Source organism: Hippoglossus stenolepis, chromosome 20 (genome assembly GCF_022539355.2).
Source record: "Hippoglossus stenolepis isolate QCI-W04-F060 chromosome 20, HSTE1.2, whole genome shotgun sequence".
In the NCBI taxonomy this organism is placed as follows: Eukaryota; Metazoa; Chordata; class Actinopteri; order Pleuronectiformes; family Pleuronectidae; genus Hippoglossus; species Hippoglossus stenolepis.
In genome coordinates, this window is record NC_061502.1 from 1140563 (window position 1) to 1162700 (window position 22138).

The following is a 22138-nucleotide window of genomic DNA, read 5'->3' on the forward strand; positions in this document are numbered from 1 at the left end:
CACCATTAGAGGGCAGCATTCATGTGTACTCTTCTCGTGAACGTGGTAAAGATGACCCCATTTGAAGGCAGCGGCAGTTTAAACACGTTTTAATCTTTAAAGTGCAGTTTTCATGTTTTACTGTTTAGTACCATTTAATCAAAGAGGGTTAAACCTTTTTGACAGAGATCGACATAAAAAGACCCTTTAAGGTCAGAGTGTAAACCGATCTCTACAAGGTGATCTAAAGTATTATATAATTACTTATAACATTACAAGTAAAACATAGTGCTGTTATATAACATTAGCCCTCTGTGATAGGTATGTCATTTGTTTTTTTTCCTGAAGCATCAATGTCTAAACTAAGCAACCTTTTGCTGTTGCATTTGGTCAAGATGGAACTGATTTTTAGCCATCTAAAATGGAGCTGCAACTGATTATTTCATTGTGGATTAATATGAAAGTTGTTTTCTCGGTTATATTCAAATATTTAGATTTGAAAACTCGAAAAGTAGAAATGCTCCTCACTTCAAAATGATTCAATTGACTGCGATTTAAGATGAAGAAAAGCAGGAAATACTATTTTTTAACAAAATGGAACCAATTGAATGGGAATCGGGGGTTGGGGAGAAGTGGAGTCTAAATACAAACTAAAAGACAAATAATAACAAATGACAGCAGCATTAGAAGAATCAGTATCATGACATTATGACATTTCATTTTCATGAGCTAGACTGTGCTTCCATCTGATGGCCAGTGAGTGAACTGGTCTAATCAACGTGCCAATTGGAACAACAAATTGCTTTGAAAGAAACAAGCATAGTGTCAGAGGTTTGTTTTTAAAATAACGTAGAGAACAACACAAATCATGTTACTTTCTATCTAAAATGATGGTCTCCAGCTACATGAGCCAATAACATCTGTCCTACATGTGCTGTCCATGTTTTTCTGCTTGGCTGCAATGGTCATCTTTCACTGCAGACATTTTCATGGATGGAAAACACTGGTGTAACTAACAACATGAAAGATGGCTCTGTTCTGCTCAAGTGTCCCTGTGAGCCATGGCAGTGATACAGTGAGCCAGCATCGACGACACCATGACCCTGAAACTGACAGAAAAATGACATCAATCATTTCAGTTAGTGATGTTATTCTAAATTGCTTTCTTTTCCAAATCTTAAAAATGATGATAATGATATATAATAAGGGAGCAATTTTCGGCCTTATTACACATCCTAATTGATTTTTGTATATGGAGCAGACATTTCCAGCTCTGTGGGTCAGTCCATAAAAGGAGTTGCTCTGGACTTGTTCCAGTTCTATAGTTTAATGCGGTCCAGTCATACTGAGCCCACAATAAATCAACGACTGACTGTCACAGAAATAATAACTCAAAGTTTTGGACAGGTTATAGAGGAAACAATAAAAGAAAAATCTAATTTCAATTCAAAATACTTAGAAGCTGGGCTAAATAAAGCATTAGGTGTCCGGAAGTGACAATCAAGATTTTTGAATGGGCATTCAAATGAAGTCTTTACACCTTATTTGAGAGTTGCTGCAGATTGGATCCAATTTCTTGAAGTTCGAGAAAAATATTTCTCATCTTGAAAAACAATAGAAGTCTCGAAGTAGTAATTAGTAATGCACACAGACAAGTTGTTAGACTACATGTAGAAAAACTGTAGTTGAAACAGGAGCTTTGAATTGAAACGCAAACAGGGCGATTTACTGTCAATTATTTATCTATTCTTTGCTAATATTAATCTAAAAATCATTTTTTATCCAGAGTAAGTGGGCCAGATAAAGATGTAGTGACCCAGTGTACATTAATTCCAACACTGGACTTCATAAATCAATTTTATCGCACTAGTTGAACAAAACTCTAACTAGTTAACTAGTGCAGAAAATTGTAGGTCACTCGTTAACTAGTGAGCTGAATCCATGTTTGACTAGTTAACATGTCAGCGATTTTGCAACTCACTAGTTAACTAGTGAGACTTTCAGCGTTACTAGTTCTGTCCAGGCGGCCATTAGTGTGTCAAAAAGCTTTGTTACTAGTAAGGTTTCTGTTGGAACTAGTTGGACAAAAGTGACACTAGTTGCTGAAAAAGAGTGACTAGTTAGAGTTTTTGTTCAACTAGTACAATAAGATGCTGAACTAGTGCGACCAAATGTCCAACTAGTTCTGACAAAGACCAAACTAGTGGAGGGGACTGACATGTGATATCAAGGATATGGAATACATTCTCAAATGGCTTGCCATATAGTGCCATTATCATTAGATGGGATAGCACCACGTGTCAGTTATTTTGGTCTGTTGCTCCTCTGGTGGACAGTGGGTACTGTGGAGTGTAACTGTGACACTAGATGGCGCTGATAGATTTAGAGCAGGATGTCAACCACCGTCAAAGGCCATAGAAGAAGAAACACCAGTGTTGTCTTCCGCCCATAGACTTGCTGGGTATCACGTGGAGGCAGAAGAGCAACGTGGGAGCTACTTTCTCTGCGAGGAAGACGAACTAAGACACAGAAATGACGCAGCTAAACAATGTGGTGTAAGTCTGACACTCTATCCTCTGGATATCACCGTGTTTACGCTTTTATTTCCTACAGAATTAACTTGGTTTGTGCCCGCGAAGCTATCTTTTATTAGCCTAGCATCGAAGACTGTAGCAGGCCAACATTGGCTTCACGTATGGGCAGAGGTGTGGTTTAGGATACATATGTTTTGCTAACACTGGCATTGTGTGTTTGTGTGTGTCCGCAGAAAACCCAAGACAAAGCGGGCCAAGCGCTTCTTGGATGCCAGAGCGCCGAAGCTGAGTGAGGACCTGAAGAGTGCCATGATAATGAAGGGGGGGAACACCAGTCTCACCGTCACACAGGCGCTCAAGGACGTGGTAAGTCACCTGAGCTGCTCTCACATCTTCTCCTGACAGCGGCTGGATGTGAGGAGACACACGACACACTCACTGAGGGCGGCTGCTGTTCACAGTCCGGTCCACCTCCTGATGCTAACACCGTGAGCAGGTTAACAGGAACACATCCTCACTTGTGTCTGCGCGTCCCTGACAAAAGCTCTCATCGCCTCCTCTTAACTGTCAGTGTTTGGTTTTAAGTTTATGAAGGTAGTTAATGTGTAATTCTGATACGAAATTACTAATATATGTAAATTAAATTAATCCAGACAGATTACAAAGAGTCTTGCAATCCAGTTCCATCAAAGTCAGGCAGTGTTGCCAATTTAGCGACTTTGATATTGGACATAGAGAAAAGAAAAATTTGGGCATATAGGTCAACATACATATAGTAATAATTTGAGGTTACTGTCCTGTAACTACGTCTATCGCCATATCGGCATTTTACACTCAGTACTGTACCGCGACAATGCAGACTCTAAACTAAAATGAAATTCAAATCCGATGGCACTTTACTCGTAACACACGGGCACTGCACAGCGTGTGGGAAACAAGGTTACAGTCGGAGAGCTCCGCTACCCTGCCTGTCCTTCAAACTCATGTGTGAAGGTTACTGAGCAAAGCCCAAGTCCTATAAGGTACCGGCTCAGTAACCTTCATGCATGGGTTTGCAATCATTACAAAAGTAAAGTAATACAACTTCTATTGAACTATTATTAGAAAACACAAAAAAAAACACCTTTCACACACAAGGGTCAATCAGTTATGGTTCAATGATAAAAATTAACGACCAAACAAAATATCCATCCTGCAAGAGAATGGGATGCCAGTCGGCAGCATGGTGTATGCTAATTAGACGTATCTACGTAACGTGGCGTCATCACGCAATCCAGTGACTTTTAGCTACTTTTCAGAGAGCAAATAGCTGCTTCTGGTGAGATTTTTTGGGCCACACTCAAGTCAGGTTTCACCAATAAAGGATAAAACAACATTAAGACTAGAAAAGCCCTATATAAATACAGACCATTTACCATTAAGTGTCTCAGTAAATTGTTAAAGCACCATAAGTCCCCGTCCCCCCCCCCCCCCACCAAAAACAAAGAATCTTTATACTGGAGAATCTTTAAACTTAGGAACATATAAATCTCAAAGAGAGCCACAAGTGAGCGATCCCCCTGCTAGGACAGACAGAAGTATAAGAGTGCTATGTGGAAGTCTTTGTATTGATTCTACAAGATGTAGCAAAGTCTCCCTCTACCTATTGGGTGTTTTAATGGTGTTGGTGGTGGAGAGTGCTGTCTAACACATCAGTCCAAATTCTCCCATTATAGATGTTCACTTGGGTTCAGATCTGATGACTGTGCAGGCCCAGCATAAGATTGACATTGTTTTCTTTGCTGCGTTTCTCCACACATTTCCCAGGTTTTCCTTTTGTCACCTGCCTATGTATATGTGTATTATATATAAGTATATTAACACATTCCATGTGCAACATGTTTATAGCAGAAACACTAGTTAACTAGTGTGTGTTACATATATGTGTTATTTAGAATCGACCACAGGTTAACAACACTGACCTACTGACCCACTATAATTCAGACTGGTAATATGGTGGTAATAACATTGTGAAATACTGGACTGTATTTTTCATTAGAAGAGCAGAGTGGTACTCCCTTATTTGCTCACATCATTGTCAGTCCAACTTGTGACTGAGAGTTTTTTTTTTTATTGTGCTTTGTGATGGAGTCTAAATGAAGTGATGACTTTGGGACAGTTGTGAAACTAAATAAATGTGTTCCTGCAGTATTCCCTGAAGAAACCCAATGCTGTGCTGTACAAGAAGTAAGTGGCCTTTGTATCTCAGGAATGATCAAAACTTAAAGTGCAGATAAAATGGCGTATTTTATATTTTCCTTCATGCCGTTAGATGATAACTTCATATGTGCATTGCAAATGACTAAATGTGTGATATTACTTTATGCAACATCACAAATGGTTTTACATATTCAATGTAAAAATATTAGTATTATGACAATCCTACTGCATGTGGGTGTTAATTTATTTGTTCATACAAAACAAACAGAATTTTTTATGGCATCCTCTAAGAGCTGAGTGAGAGATGATGACAGCAGAGGTGGATGGTTGACATCATTTATGTTTTCTCCTAAATGTTCTATTCTCTGGTGTCACATTTCCATGACATTTCACATCAGGATTGTTATGCTGCAGAACGGACAGAATGATAACTATCTCTTGGAAAAGTTTTAGGTTGATTATTGATTTTTTTTCATCTGCTTTTAACACAATTCAACCTTACATTTTAACCCTTAGGCTTTTAGAACATTTTAACCTAAGTTTTAATCTTGTGGGCTGGATTTTAGATTTTCATAGAAACGGGACACAAAAAGTCAGAGTGAATGGATTTTTATCAGATAAAGTTTGCTCTTCCACTGGCTCACCACAAGGGTGCGTGCTCTCTCCTTTTTTCTTTTTTATCCATTATACAAATATGTGTCAGAGCTCTTTTAATGATAGGATCATTTTCAAGTACGAGGATGACTCTAGGAATGTGAGTCTGCTTCAGGCAAATGAGAACAGCCATGGACCAATTGTTGAGCTCTTTGTTAACTTAACATATCAAAAACCAAGGATATGGTCATTGATTTTAGAAAACTTGCCCACACACGAATACACATTTATCTAAGATTTTATCATTTTCTTTGGTGTCATGGTTTGATAACCTGTCTTTGAAGGATAGAAACAGACAGAGTCAGGTTGTGAAATGAGCCACAGAGGAGCCTAGAGTCCCTGTTCACCAGACAGTTAGGATAGCCAGCTCCATTACTAGTGATGACTCGCACCCTCTGCATGGGGAATTTCAGCTTCTTCCCTCTGGCCAAAACGCTATAGGAATAGTTTTGTTCCAGCTGCAATTATTCATTTGAACAGTTTATAGCTGTATTTGCACAGTTGGCCTTATCCAATCCTCTATTGATAACGAAGCATTTTATCGCTTTTGGTCATGGTTTTTGTGGTCTTGTCTTCTGTCAGCGTGTTATAATTTTGAATTGTGTTTGGATGGATTCCTCCTCTTTTTTGCTGCAAAATAAATCTATCTACGGGTACAAATAAAGTAACCTAACCTTATCCAAAGCATGGGTTGATAATATTCTTTAACAGTCCAACAGAATCAATATTGAATTAACCTAGTGAAACAATCATAACAAGGTAACTTTAGACATGTTGAGTGTCCATCTGCAGTGGATTAAAATCTGCTACTTCTTCTCAGAAAGAACATCACTCGGCCGTTTGAGGATTCCACTTCACTGGTACGTGTGCAGGAAACATTGCAAATGCACCAAACTACAGTTAAATGCTTGTAAATGTTTCCCAGGTGTATCACTAATCATTTGAACTCTCCATCAGGAATTTTTCTCCAAGAAGACAGACAGCTCTCTGTTTCTGTTTGGCTCTCACAACAAGAAACGACCCAATAATCTCATATTTGGTAAATTCTCTTTCACTCTCAAGTAGTTGTAAAGTATACATATATACACCAGGTAATTTATAGTCAACATGCATGTAGCCCAGAATCTGATGTCAGCATAATAATCAATGATATGTAAACCTGTCTAAACACTAAATATGTCACAACATGGAAGAGTGTCTGTTGTGTGGATTGAAAAGCTCATTTGTTTTGTTCGCAGGTCGTCTCTTTGACTTCCATGTGCTGGACATGATCGAGCTTGGGATTGAGAAATTTGTCTCGCTGAGTGAGATTAAGGTAACTGTTGCAGTTATTCTGTTGTCAAGGAAATTGGATTTTCTATAGACAAACCAGCTGGCGATGAAACCTTTACATTAATCTTATTCATTTTACCATGTCACATAAAGCATATGAGGTGGCCCCACATACATCTGTAGTTGACATTAATGCCTTCTACCCATAGTCTTATGTAGGATTTCACATTAAAGGGATAGATTATTTGTGAAATTGATTTCAGTCTCAGGCTTGGGCCTAAAATGTGAAGCTGGAGTCAGGACACAGTTTGATTAGCTTAGCATAATAACTGGAAGCAGTGGTTATGTGTTGAATCTGCTGTTGTGCTAGTGTTCCAGCTGAGTTTCTGTCAGCCTAAATACTTTTCTGCTGCTTGATGTTGTTTGCCTCTTTGTTTTAGTGGCCTCTTAAATGAGCCTTCATGGGGTTATGATCATGTGAAAGTAATAATTACTCTTCATGTCGGAGTAGCGTAGGGAATTTTTGTGAACAGCAAACTCAAAATGTGTAAGTCAGAGTAGATGTAGCACACAGCTTCAATCTGGTATCACTGGCTGGTTTCTAGTTAGATTCAGTCATGTCATTAGTGTCGTGATTCACATGCTTTTTCCATGTGTTAAGCATAGACAAGGAATAAACTAAGATGACCATATTTGAAGACACATTATACATAAATGAAGATAATTCTTAAGGGTTCACCTTTTTTTTATACTTAGAAAGTGTCGACTGAAATTGTAAGAAGGTAATCCTGTTCCACCACTTACAGCAGAGCAGTATGATCACAACTATTTCTTTAGAAAAACAGAATGAATTTGAAATAACCATAAAAATCAATCCTGCCGTGCCCGAGTGTGGAACTCACAATAAAAGTGATACGTCTGCGGTTCAGTTCAGGGGCTGCATCCTTTGGAGGACGCGGTTTATGGGGCCCTCAAAGACCGTCTCCTTAGTGAAGTTGGACATGAACAGAAAGTTTTAATGCCCCTTGTTTGTTTTTTTTAAACGTGTACCAATAGCTGTTTGGTTAAGTTGAAGCGTGATACTCACGCATTAGACGTGTCGTTGCTTGCCGGCTCCATTACCTCTTTGACAAACGGTTTAAACCTTAAAAATTAGACGACCAAGTTATGCTCCTGTGACACACAAATGCAGCCTCCGAAGGATGCAGCCCTTGAATTGAGACACAGATACATTCTACTTTTATCCAGTCCCTTGGATAACAAGACTGATGTTGAAAAATGCAGACTGTCCAGCAGAGGACAGCAGGTGACCACAAATAAAGTGAAACGTTTCAGTGCTTTTATTTCAAATAGATTTTAATGTGACATCATATTTTATCCAAATAGACAACAAAGTTTACACTGATATATCCTGCATAAACACATCATACAGTTTTAGTGTTATTTGAGACCTTTAGGGCAGCATGGTCGTCCAATAAACCTCTGGACAGACTTTAATAAACTCTTGTCTGAGAACAGACCTGACCTCCTGTTCAGGTTGTAAAACTATTTTCGTACTGGTTGATCACAGTATATCGTCCACATAGGATCAAGTAACAAAACCTCAAGTTAACAATGCATTACTCTAAACCAGCGAACAGGCTCAACTGTAGCGTTTCCATGACGACCAAACCAGTTTGACAAAGTAAGGCCACAGTGTCCTCTTGTCTAAGATTGTTTAAAATGCAACCAACTTTATTCATGTGTTGAATTTCTTTTCACTAATAATAACTTAAGTATTCTAAAATATTCTTAATCCTCTCTGTTGCAGGTGAGTAAATGTCCTGAGGGAACTAAACCAATGCTCGTGTTTGCTGGAGAGGCCTTTGATACCGAAGTTGAGCACAAACGTCTGAAGAGTCTGCTCATAGGTACACACAAAGGATATAAACTTGTCCCTGCAGTTGTTTTAGGTGAAAATGATGTGTCTGCTAATGTTGGCCCTTGTCCATTTCCTTTCCCCACTGTTTAGACTTCTTCAGAGGCCCCACTGTGCCTGCAGTGCGCCTGGCAGGTTTAGAGCATGTTATACACTTCACTGCCCTGGATGGGAAAATATTCATGCGGAGCTACAGGTACTGAAACTAAAGTCGCTTTAAAATCCTCTTTGCATCTCAGTTGGTCAGTTGGTCAGCTTTGGGTAAGAGGGAGCACATTGCCGACTCTGTCACATTGGCCTGTGTCTAGCTCGTGTTTCAATCCTGATTAGAAATGGGTTTGAAAAAACTAAGTTTCTGTTAGATATTGGTATGTACCACTATCCACTCTTATTTTCTCTGCTAACACCCACCATGACAGAAATGCGGATGTAATGTGTCCCTGCAGGTGTCTGCTGAAGAAGTCTGGGTGTCGGACACCACGGATAGAGCTGGAGGAGATTGGGCCGTCTTTTGACTTTGTCATGAGAAGAACACATCTGGCTTCAGACGACTTGTACAAGCTGGCCCACAGACAGCCTAAGGCCCTAAAGGTAAACGTCACCTGGATAAGATTCCTGTATATCCCTTTAAATCAGTCTTTCTTTTATGGAAAATGGGATCAAACTACAATGAGAGGTCCCAGCGCTGGAAAAGCTGGATGACAAAAATTAACAAAATGCCTTGAATTTTCGTGAGCTTCACTTAGTTTTTCATATTTTATTTTAACGTTGGTCCATTTTAGCACATAATCCAGTCACTAAAAATCTGTTATTAACAGGTTTAAGTCCCCATGATACTGCTTAATACACAACAAAAAAACATAGTTGGAAGGTTTGAAATGGAAATTGAAACATACTTTCTTCCAAAGATGGCGCCAGAGGAGAGGCCATGTTTTTACCTAGATTTAAAAATGGTAAACCTCTGTACAGTTCCCATTTATAAACATTATTCTTACTATTTCAAATTTGATCTAAAATTATCACCAAATTGTGTAATATTTCAATTTAATGAAATTATGCAGCCATAAAGTCATGGATCCTTGGCTTTGACACATTTAAACTGGGAACAAGCTGATGTAAGATGCTGTCAGAAAGTGTGGAGGAAGATGATTTAACTGTGAAAACTAAGACTGGCACCAATGATTGAATGATAGACCAATGGACAGAATAAATTACCAATATGATCACCTATAGAGCCACACTGCTAACATACCTGAAAGATTATAAGATAAGAAAATGCCTGTTATTCAATCAATCAAATGTTATTTGTATAGCCCATATTCACATATCACAATTTGTCGCATTGGGCCATAACAAGGTTATTCTCAAACTACATTGTTTAAAACATGAAAATATAACCGTTTCACAGGATGGGTAGTATTGATGTGTCAGTAGTAGAACCTGCAGTACAGTTGATGTATTGGTATTATTCAATATTATTGAATGTTTATCTTATTTATTATTTTATGTCGTATTACTCTGTATAAATTCCATGACCAAACATTTATCAAAAAGTTCTGAATACCATTTTTTCAGTTCTTAATGTTTCTGCTTTTCTCTGTTTCAGCCAAAGAAGAAGAAGAACATTTCCCATGATACCTTTGGTTCCAAGTTTGGCCGGGTGCACATGCAGAAGCAGGATCTGTCCAAGCTGCATACACGCAAGATGAAGGGCCTGAGGAAGAGGAAGGGAGAGGTGGTTGCTGAAGAGCAGGCTGGACAGGCAGCCAAAGTGGCTAAAGAAGAGAACTGATGTCCGAGATGGGAGAGCTGGACTGCTTTCGTCACTCGTGCATGTGGATCAGTGTCCAGAACTGGACAATCACGGTGTTTATAACACCAACCATGTGCTTATCATTGCCAGATTTTACTGTTGGAAGGACTTTGCATGTGAGTTGCCACCAGGCTGTCAGGACACAGATCTATTATTCCCTGTCTTTTCTTTGCCCCTTGTATTTTCCCATGTGACATTCTGGTGGTTCTTTGTCATGAAAGTGTGAGCTCAGTTCAGTCCCAACAAATGTCATCCACTGAATTATCAGAATGTAAGTTAACCAGCAGGAAATAAAACTTTTTCTAAACGTTTTGTTTTTAACAAATAGTTTCCTGTGTTAATTGTTGGGTCCTTAAGGATCGTTGGTTTTGTTCCTTTTGATCACCTGCTTGTGTATTGATAAATCCTCTGTTAATTGAAGAATTGTCTACAAACTTGTGGGGACAGGAAGTCGTCGGGCTAATCAGAGTAGCCACTGTTACATTACATCGCCTGATAGGATCTAAATAAACCTAAACACATTTACTATCTTTCTGTTTGTCTTCCTGAAAAGCTAAGTAAACAACTCCCCAGTTTCACACATGACGATCTAAACCTGTACCTACTTTGACTGCACGGGCTAGATCAGGATGCAGTGCTTCTTATAAAATGTTTTTAAAATGTATTTAAGGGGCACTCAATCTTTAGCATTTCTGTGATTTGGGATGAGCAACTAGGGGCCATGTTCATAATTTGAGAGCTTAGCAATTAAAATTGGATATAAACGAGCTTCATTTCTTTTAATTATTGAAAGAACATGATTTAATGTAGGTTTTTAATCCATCTTAATATGGAACCAGTTACTTTGAAACCACAGAACAACATAGTTTTTTGTGGAAATAAAACACTGATACTAGAGGAATGATTAAACTGACTATAACCTGAAACAATACCAGCAGAGTGGGTGGTCATAAATCCAATGCACCCCCTTGTATTTTCAGTCACTCCTATATAAGACTATTTACTAATGTGGTATTTGCAGCTGTATTTAGCTGCCACTATTTGATAATCATTTGTTATAGAGCTCTTACTTGTTGCATTCATGGTTTTTACACCAATGTACAGCAGTTTAACAAATGTCTGCTGACCTCTGAAGTGATGTTAAATAAAGTGAAGGTCCTTCAGGGGGGGATTTTAGGGTTCTCTCAAATGTCAGTGTTGTGTATTTGTCTGGATTCTTTCTGTCGTGATCTCCCAAAAAAAATTCAAACATCTCACCCACTTTTTTTTAAACTCTGTTCACCACACATCCATGCGCACGGCTGACTGCTTGTCCAGCACTTATCTATTTTTAGCAGCTGGGAAGAGGAAGCGAGACCGTTCATAGCAGCTTTAAGGCGTCACGGAATGGGCGGTACCCTGTGAATTTATTATCAGTATTTAATTACTAGTCGTACGTGCGTCATGTTGATCATCAATGAAGATCAAAGACCATTTCTCATTTTGAGCCTTAATGACAGTGTCCAATCAGATGCCCGGTGCCGCAGAGCCCCGCCCCTCCTTGCTGTCTATATATAATATTGCAACAGCAGCATTGGATCAGTTAGAGTAAGAACAGCTCGTGTCTGAGCAGCTCAGCTCGCACTGCAGCTTCCCGTCTATGGAGACAGCTTCCCCCTGACCTGAGGCGCCACTGCTCACACACAGCCCGGAGCGTCCACCTCTCAGCTTAGCACTGGTTTGACCTCCACACCGTTAGAAACGCCAGCAATGACAGAAGGGAACACTATGCCAGACGGTGATGCCGCCGGTACAGGTGAGGGGGCCGCCGCTGCACCCGCAGAGGACAGGCAGCCGGAAGAGGACAAGAAGGAGAACGGGGAGACTAAACTGACAGTCCCGCAGCAGGCGGCGGCTCCCGGAGCGGAGGAGGTCGAGTTTGTGCACCCCGAGGGCGGCTGGGGATGGGTGGTCATGCTGGCCGCCATGTGGTGTAACGGCTCGGTGTTCGGGATCCAGAACGCCTTCGGTATCCTCTTCCTCTCTCTCCTCCGGGAGTTCGGCTCCGAGAACGATGACGACCTCCGCTTCAAGACAGGTGAGCGGGCAGCGGGCAGCGGGCCGGGCGGGGGCGGCGCGGGGGGCCCCCCTCCTCAGGTGACGTGGGCTGCGTGAGCGTGTAATGATTTACTGTTGTGAACAACGTGCTGCTGCAAGCTAACTCCCTGAGGAAGAGGTGTCCTCGACTGTTATTGGCGCAGACACGAACCACGACCTTCGACCTCTCGACATGTCTTCTGTGTTTAAAAAATAACTGTCATGTCTTTACAACAAAAGTTGCGAAGGCTTGTACCACCAACTGTAAGTCAGCTAAAGTCAGCTAGCAAGTACATGGTCTGTATTTCTACAGAGCTTTTCTAGCCCTGATGACCACTCAAAGTGCTTCACAGTACAGTTTGTTGACATTCACCCATTCACACACACGCACACATTCATACAGGGCATCTGTTAGCAGCACTTTTTCTTCGAGGCGCAATTCGGGTTCAGTACCTTGCCCAAGGACACTTCACCATGCAGCCTCCCCACAGTGACAGCACATGTGTTTCCTGGTGTGAGAGGGAAGGAGAAATGAAACTGGCTGAGTGACACAGCAGTTGGGAGTCATAGAAGTGATACCCCTGGTATTAATCTCTCTCTCTCTCTCTCTCTCTCTCTCTCTCTCTCTCTCTCTCTCTCTCTCTCTCTCTCATATTTTCTCGAGAGCCGTTCACTGTGGAGCTTAAATTATAACCGTCTGAAACAGAATCACATTGAAAAGTTATTCACCGTCCTACTGAGTAATCTACTTCTAGATGTAGGTTTTAGCCACAATTGATCATAGTATTGTATGGTATTATACCTTTTGTAAATACATTTTTTTTCTGGACTGGATATGGTGAAAGGGCTGACAGTTTATCTCCTTCACAGTGAATATGAATGATGGATTGTTTTGTCTGGATTCACCTCCATGAAAAGATGGCTTAAGATAGGGAGGCGATTCAGAGTCAATGAAGAGGACCAAAAAGTCTTCAATGTTTTCCTACTGTGTGTGTGTGATAGAGACACTAACCCAAAGAGTAATGACCATGTGTTGCTCTGCATTGATTGTAACCACCTGTTGTTGGTGTTTGAGCATGTAAGAGCAGAGCGACACCGTTTGTCGACTGCAACGCTGTTTACCCCTGAAAGCCTTCACCCACCCCTCCATCGATACAAGATATCAACTTCTATTAAAAAAAAATAGAATTTCCATAGCGTTCGTCATTCTGGAAAACAGCAAACGCGTCACCACGTGTGAACCCTGAGCTTTCAAAAGAGTGAGAGGTTGGTCATATGATCTTTTCTAGTGAAATCAGTAAACATGACCCCATTTGAAGTCAGCATGTGTGTTGACTTAAAGGTTGTTTTTACTGAGTAAAAGCAGTGTGTGTGTGATCAATACATTGCATTTTGCTCATCCCAGTGATATCCTGGGGTTTTTGCTCATAAAGGACTTATGAAGCAGATGTTCGCACCAGAGCTCTGACTAATATGTATATGAATCCTATAAACACCTTTTGGCAACTGCAGTAATTGCCGCAACAAGGATGGAAGTTGCCCATTTATACCCTACAGTTACAGTGATATGTAATACTTTTTATTATGCAGAAATTCTGGGTTATAAACAGTTCAGCGTATTTACCTATTTAAAAAAAGGCGATTGACTCCTTTCCTATTGTCAGTAAATGAGTTTGCCTTTCTGTTTTTGTTAAATTGTGCGACATGTTCAATGTCACAAATGCCCTGAAAACTGAGGCGGTTGTTCCTTAGTGGGGTTATCGTGGTTTTTTTGACCAGTAGCATTTGTGAAGCACTTTGGTCAACCAAGTTGTTTTTAAATGTGTTGTATAAATAAAATTGACATTGACAGTAGAAATGGGGCTTAACTGACACATAAGAGGCCATATTTTTACAGAACTGTGCAACGGTCTAAATGCTTAGTACGACAGGGTATAAGAGCCATTGTTTTTTGAGATGCAAGAGTTTTGTGGTATATTGTCCAAGTATTCTCTGAGATTAAACTCACAAATTGATGAGACCCAAAGTACCCTTTATTTCCTTGAGCTTCAGGATCACCTCATGTTTGTCTGCTCCACTCTCTGCCTGCCACGCTCGCCACTCATCGCACCTCTCCACAACCAGCTCATCTCCACTGGTCTCCAGCTTCACTCGACCCCCTGCCTCGCCAGTCTGCTCCTCAGCTCATCCCCATGCCTCTTGGCCAGTCATTCAGTCCCGCTCACAGCTCAGCCTTCTTTGGCTCTGTCCTGCAAATCCCCATCCCCACTTTGCCTCAGACTTCCCAGCCTAAGCGGCTCTGAAATATGTTTTTTTACCTAACTAACTGCAGTGGCAGTACTCTAGTGTTACTTTTATTTATTGTGAGAGCAAAATTCATTGTGATTCATCAAATGTTAAAATTCCTTTGGGTGAGAGCTTCAATTTCAAGTCCTTGCTGAGGCCCTAGCCTGCTGAACCCCACATAGACGGTTACCCTGCAATGTGGCCACAAGCAACAGTTGATATAAAGGCCCAGGGCACAGCTTTGCATGCAAACTATAACAACAGTTTAATCCTATGAACTCAGAATTATAATACTGATCATATGCGGATCAGCAGTAATCAAAAAACAAATAGGTTGAGTCTTAAAGGTTAAAATGTTTAAACTATTCCATACTTCCAATGAAATAAACCTAAAATATATAACAATGAAGCAGATAAGTTAGCTTTTATATTGCCTGTATTACAGAGAAGTGTGTAATAGAACACACTGTGCCTTTGGAAACTGTTCAAATTCAGCGTGTTATGCAATCATTTAGGTCTCCTTAAACCTTTGAACCTGGTATTGGAATCGATGTAATCTTTGCCACAGCTGTGTTTAGGTGGTTAGTATTCATTAGGTATTGATGTTGTTGAAAGTTATCATTTTAAATACGTTGGCATTGGAATAAAAAAATTAGTCATTTAGGATATCCAGCGTTTAGCAGAATTGTCCACTATTGCTGTTCTAGTCTGGTGATTGGGTAGCCCTAACTGAAAGTTGTGATGGCTCCCATGTGAAACTGAAATTAATTTTAGTTTTCATCTGTTATTTGAAGATTAAATGTTCCCTGTAGAGTTGTTGACCTCCAGGTTTTGACTGCTATGGCACTGTTACCTTGTGCATGCCCCAGCACGTGGCAGTTGTGATGTGATATACAGCCCTGCCAATGATTTCACAATATTCCTCTGATGTACTGGTGGCAGCAGTGTGCCAATTCTGCAATGCACCAACATAGACAGAGAAGAGAAAGACTGCAAGCAAAAATATGGACATAACAATGCAGCATTTGAAATGCTTAGAATATGAAAAGTTGTGAAAACCTGTAGGTCCTCTCTAGAGCCAGTGTTTGGTTTGTCCATTCTGGGCTACTGTAAAAGCATGGTGGTGCAATCTGGCGGACTCTGTCGAAGAGGACTTGCAGATAGAAAGGGCATATCCTAAGGTAATGAAAATACAATGATTTCCAAAACATCATCATGTAAACCATATTCAATTTCTGCCGATTTATCTTTTGAAATACTACAAACTTGACCTGAATTGAATTAAAAAAGTTGAGAGCTCTGGGTGTTCAAAAGTAACTGTTTCTAGCCTCAGCACTATCGTTATTGTTTTTTCCGTCTACAACACATTTAGTTTGCTATCCTAGCCTTTCATGGTGTGGGAATGTGTTTCTCACCTGTCAGATTCAACTGTTTTGGTTTGTAAGAGCGTGTTTGCGATTTTAGTACCATGCACAGTGTGTCTTTCTCTTCTCTCTGCTCTTACACTGTAATCTGTTGTGAGAGCTCACCCAGCTGTCAGCCCCCATCCAGACCTCTCACAGTCCACCTGTCAGTGCTTCATTTACTTAGAATCACTAAGGAGCTCTAGTAACTGGTGTTGAAGTGTTAAAATTTTACCTGCTGTCACTTTTCACTAACTGCACACCTTCTTTGGAGCCTGCTTTGTTGTCCTTGTGACATGGCAGCAGGAGGTGAACTGCTTTCTCTTCTGCTGTATGACATCACCACCTTGGTATGAGCCTTTGCAGTTGTTGGGAAACCAGGTTTTCCTTGTGTGTGCAGAGTCATATCACTGATAAAATCTGCATGTGAAACTGACAATGTGTGTGTAACCAAGGATGTACAGCTTTGATTTAGAGGTTTCATGCTCTTGTGATAACAATGGAGGTTAGGGTCAGCCCTTTTTTTCCTTGCATTTGTCCAGCTCTTGACCTGAGCGCACATGTATCTGTGTATTGTTACAAAACCTGTTTACATTTTCCCAAAGTAAACATGAAGTTCAGCTCTTCCTGCATTAATCACCCAGTTGAATGGTTGGGAAGTGGGAAACCGGCAGAGAAGAAGTGCAGAGGATGGCAAGGGGGAAGTGGAAGGGGCCAGTCGCTTTGAGAGTCAGAATGAGAAGACAGACAGACTTGATAAACATCATGTATCATTATGATGGGATCCCTGCCCTTCTAATATTGGTGTTTCTGTAAGATAAGACCTGCAGTGTAAAGACTGATAGTCAGCACAGACTGATTTGATTATCTTTGAGAGGTCTGGTGATGACTTACAGACAAAACATTTGATCTCTCATTATCATCCTCATTGAGAAGGATTTCCTTTGTGCTACTTTGATAGAAAATAGTGTTTACCCTATTTTTACCCAACTTTTTAGAAATTATAGCCTATATGACAAAATTGTATTACTTATGATGTAATATGCATAGTAACTTTAGTTCAATTATGTTTAATTCAGCAAGGCCGATTTGACAGAAAATTATTATAAAATGGAATTTATAAACAAGCCATTAAATCATCACTTCTTCTGTGTTTATCTTTTTTGTATTATTGTCAAGTAATTTTAGGTTTGATTAGGATTTTGTGTTACTTTTTAAGTTAAACATGCATTTAAGTTACAATTGGTAAGTCTTCTCAGAAGGAACTAGCTGTGCTCACACTGTTGGAAGAGGAACTACACTCAGATTAATTTTCTCCGTAGATGACCTCATATATCTACACCCTCAATTTATCTTAAGACAGCAGTTTGCCTTGCATCTACTTAAACACAGCAGCTTCAACCAGCAGTCCTCTCCCTCTGTGTCCTGCACTTATGGTTCTATAGGGAAACTGCACCGCTGTGGAGAAATTGGAGCCGAGTGAAGATTTATGCCCACAGCTTTGTTTGTGTTTATGTGTCAGCATGTTTCTCATTGCATACTAGGGCATGTTTAGAGCATGACTTCAATATAAGGAGGTTGTTTTTGGCACAAGTGGCATTTACAGTTGGTTTTTTGGGCCCTTGGTTTTTTAACATTTAATGTCCGAGTTAAATCCTAATACTTGCAATTTAAACTGGGACTGATTTTTTTTTTTTTTTGAAAAGCAATAATCCTTGGACAGGTTGGCACGAGAAGGATCCATTCTTGGAGCCATTGTTAAGAAGAATGGAAGAATGTTCTTTAATGTGCATTAATAGCTAAGTAACTATAGCTATCATTAGCAAACCGTACATAATATCGACTGACTTCATGTCGGTCTGTGGGGCTGAAACACAGTTGATTGCTCTTTGAAAACACATATGAGCTGCCTGTGTTGTGAGACCCAACAGAGTCATACCAACGCACATGTTGCAACATGCATCTTCTCACATTCAAACTCCCTTGCTGAGAGAAAATACTTCAACATAAAAAACCTGTTAACACTTTACATTTCAGTGATGAAATACTACTATATAGAACACATCTCAAAATGAATAAGTTATTAAAGAAATCATTGGTTAATTTAAAGGTATGTGTGGAGAATATGATAATTTGTTCATCTAAATAGCTATATGTAACTTCCTTTCGTATTAGTTTTTTAAGGATAAAGCTACAAGTCCTGTTGTAGTTAAATTAGTATGTGTGTCCTTTCATTTTGGGAGCCATGACTTGGCTGTTTTTTAATGGATGAATGAATATGACCCTGGATTACTTAGCTGGGAGCTGTGACAAGCTGTAGTTGACCTCTTGCACAACATGGCACTAAATGCAGTGTGCACGATTTCAGTTGATAAGGTAGGCAGTCATATTTTCTCTTGATTCGTTTGCATGGTTTCATCTTAGTTTTCTGTTCTGATAAGGTCATTTACTTCTTTACTGCCCCTTAAGGCTCAGTGTTGTTTAATTAACTAACACTGTTAGAGCTCTTTGATGACCATGGAATTATCTTATCCCTATGGTTAAACATAATGAGATTCAAACACAAAAAGCAAATTGCAAACATGTGCTGCAAGGCACATTTTTTTTCAGCAGGATCTCCTTCGTCATCTAAAGAAATACTTTATTCTCTTATAGCCTGTGACATCAAAACAAAGTATCAAATCCTTGTTGTTGTGGCATGAATACACTTTCCAAACGCACATTCTGTGTAAGACCAGTTATTCATGACAGGCTTCTTGACATCCTCAGCTCTCACACGACAGGTGTTTTCTTCTCTGGCTCCACAGATAATGCACACAAACCTGGGATATTAGTTTGGTTAATCAACCAATCATGATGCACAATACTGGGGCGGGGAGGTCCATCTCATAGACTAATCTGAACTGAGGCCAGTGGCCTTCACATCTGTGTTCCAGACTCTGATTCCCGCCCTGTGGGAATGCCAGATGGAGGTTGTTCCTGGGCCTCATGCCATTATAACCACTTACCCGCATGTACCAAGACCTTTGGACCAGACACAGGGTTTACAGTCCTTGATTTGGCTGTTTTGATGAATCTAAAGTAACCTGACCTCTTGTGGTGGATATACTTTTAGCTCAATAAAAAGAAGTCAGGTGCCCATACTTTTCCTGAATATCCTTTTCACTCAGAACACAAGTAAAACGTCAAGCTGGAGTTACTATTTTGTCTCTGGATGTGAAACTGGCACATCCATCGGTTAAGCTGAAAACAATTTTTCAGTATCACTGTCAGTGAAGGCCACCACGCTGAGTATGCTCAGAACAACAGGCTCCACTGCAGCTATGCAGCTGACACTCCAGTAATTGGTTGGAGTTTGACCCGCCCCTGCCAGCATTAGATGAAAGGTAGTTTAAGTGTGGCAGCCATAAATCCATCAGCAAGAACTCTGACCCTGACCGTAGTGTGTTTTTGCAACTCAGACCGATGTTAAGACTTCGCTATTGCTCGTGCACTCTTTTCCTGTCACGAGATCATAAATGCCATTCTTCCATAATGCAATAAGATGACGTACTGCTGTAAGACCGCCTGGCCTTTTACAATTACAGGATAACGGGAAGTGCAAGTTTAGTGTAATGTTATGAAGTCAATGTTGAATCAGAAGTGACATCTGCCTCAACTAGCTGTGAAGACAGGAGAGAAACGAGGAAGATAGAAAAAGAGGGGGAGAAATAAGAGACATAGAATAGGAACAATAGTGTAACTTTTGTATAGAAGCATTGTCAGACTGATGGTTACAATGATACCAATAATAAGTAAGAGGATAATAGTACACTGCTCAAAAAACTTAGGGGACCACTTAAATCACACAATAGATCTTGATGAACAAATTATTCAAGTTCAAAAGCTTTACTGATGTATATTGTATAATTTTTTGAGAACAAAAAGGCATAACAACGGTCACTGGAAACCAAAATCAGCAACCCATTGAGAGCTGGATTCAAAACCACAATGAAAAAACTATCATCACAGACTGATCAACTTGCAGGAATTTCATCACAGCAACTCGTAGTGTGACTCAGTACTGTGTATGGCAGTGGTCACCAACCTTTTCGAGCCCAAGATCACCTTTCAATTCCAAACGTAAGCCAAGATCTACCACCCTGATACCAAAAAAACCACTAAGGCAGCCATTCCCAAACTTAAGAATGCCGCGCAACAAGAATATCCGGGAGAAGAAAAACACATTTGAGGCGTAACCAAATATACTTACGGCGTGTAAGGCTTTTTTTGCAAACCTGTATGTGTAAAAGAAGAAAGATAGCTATTAAAGATACAGCCACTTATTTTGTTTCATGAAGGATGAAGCATTAATTTTGAGTCTTTAAAGCCCATAAATGGTAGAGAAGGCTTTGCCTTTTAAAATTACCATAAATATGACTATTTCCTTGTATAAAAGTAGTCCTGTGTACTCAAATAATTACCAGTACTATACAGTATGAAGCCCTGCATCTTCTGCTCCTGCAAATATTTCACAATAAAACCCCATTTTTCTTAAACAAATTAAATGATTTTATTTGAAACCTGCTTTGAAACCATTTATGTTTGTGACATAAATTCAACAGATTAACATTAAGACTCAAGTGAAAGATAATTTTCTCTGTTTATTATTATCTATTTATCTGTCCATGTCACAAATGTACGTATTTCCAACACTTCCCGAACCCGTTTCAAAGTAAAAGCACTCCAGCGTTTCACTTCCTTGAATGTTTGAATGTTATCGCAAGACCGGAAAATGCAGGTCTTCATACCGTAGTGTCCTGATGTTTAGTTTAGTAAATAATCTGAGTTGTGTTGAAGGAAATGCAGGAGATAAACCATCAGCTTCGCCACAAGCAACGAACACACTGCGAATGTGATCAACAGACAACCGACACACAGCTGATCTGCCGCGCAACTGTAGCTGGTGATTCCAGAGCTTTACAGGAATCAACAGTGAAGACTATTGAGATCGACCAGTCGATTGCGATCGACCGGTTTGGGACCACTGGTGTATGGCCTCTGCGTGCCTGTATGCACTCCCGACAACGTCTGGGCATGCTCCTTATGAGTCGGAGGATGGTGTCCTGGGGGATCTCCTCCCAGACCTGGATCAGGGCATCAGTGAGCTCCTGGACAGTCTGTGGAGGTACTTGGCGTCATCGATTACAATGATACATAAGGTCTCATAGGTGCTCAATTGGTTTTAGGACAGGGGAACACTAGGGCCAGTCAATGGCATCAATGCCTCTATCATCGTTGAACTGCCTAAACACTCTGGCCACATGAGGCTGGGCATTGTCCTGCACCAGGAGGAACCCAGGGCCCACTGCACCAGCCCTGAGGATTTCATCCCGGCATCTAACAGCAGTCAGGGTACCGTTGGCTATGATATGGAGGTCTTTGTAACCCTCCAAGGATATGCCTCCCCAGACTTTTTCTTATTTTGTTTTCCTCATTTGAAATGTTATGTAGTCTTGCTGTGTGGAATCACTTTTTGTAGATTTGTGTCATTTTCCAGCAGAAACCCAACTGGTAATAGTCTCATTCTGTTAATTTCATTTCAAGTAGATCTAACAGTTACAGACTTAAGAACATTCGAGTGTGGAGCTCTAATTGCTGGCCTGTTTGGGCAACCTAAGTCATAATAACACAACATTATATGGATCTAAGCAGTCCAAAAAGCCATGACAAGTTTTAAGCACACACAGGTTAATATTTAACTGGCTGTTTGATCTCAGTGGAGTGTAAGCGTGAGTTTAGGTGAAGGTTGCCAAGAGATAAAGCCTGGAGCAGGCCTTCAGTGGCAGCAGAAGGACCAATTGTTAGAGCTTCTGCAGATGACACACATCATCAGACCACAGCCTGAGGGGCTGGAAGACAACATGAGCAGATTGATATGTTGGCCTGTTGTCAGGCAACCTCTGAATGACTGGAAAGGTGGGGGATGTACTGAATCTCTACAGCTGGAGTCATTGAGTCAGTG

The 22138-nt window shown here is 40.3% G+C and overlaps 2 protein-coding genes across 2 annotated transcripts in view; both read left to right on the forward strand.

Annotated features, from left to right (window-relative positions):
* Positions 1 to 2376: 2376 nt before the first annotated feature.
* Positions 2377 to 10899, forward strand: rpf2 (ribosome production factor 2 homolog). The gene is made up of 10 exons (XM_035144303.2): positions 2377 to 2534; positions 2747 to 2879; positions 4702 to 4739; positions 6187 to 6226; positions 6324 to 6405; positions 6605 to 6681; positions 8449 to 8548; positions 8650 to 8752; positions 9003 to 9147; positions 10163 to 10899. The coding sequence occupies exons 1-10, from the start codon at positions 2512 to 2514 to the stop codon at positions 10346 to 10348; spliced, it is 927 nt and encodes a 308-aa protein (XP_035000194.1). The 5' UTR covers positions 2377 to 2511; the 3' UTR covers positions 10349 to 10899.
* Positions 10900 to 11929: 1030 nt separating this feature from the next.
* Positions 11930 to 22138, forward strand: part of slc16a10 (solute carrier family 16 member 10) — a 33528-nt gene continuing 23319 nt past the window's right edge. Inside the window, exon 1 of the mRNA XM_035143744.2 lies at positions 11930 to 12446. Within this exon, the coding sequence (XP_034999635.1) occupies positions 12119 to 12446 (328 nt within the window). The 5' untranslated portion in view covers positions 11930 to 12118. The remainder of the gene's footprint in view (positions 12447 to 22138) is intronic.

Bases quoted from the DNA above. Each gene is read 5' to 3' on its own strand.
- rpf2 (XM_035144303.2), top strand. From the start codon at position 2,512: ATGACGCAGCTAAACAATGTGGT. The intron at 2,880-4,701 runs GTAAGTCACCTG...GTGTTCCTGCAG, and splicing joins CACAGGCGCTCAAGGACGTG to TATTCCCTGAAGAAACCCAA. The intron at 6,227-6,323 runs GTACGTGTGCAG...ACTCTCCATCAG, and splicing joins TTGAGGATTCCACTTCACTG to GAATTTTTCTCCAAGAAGAC.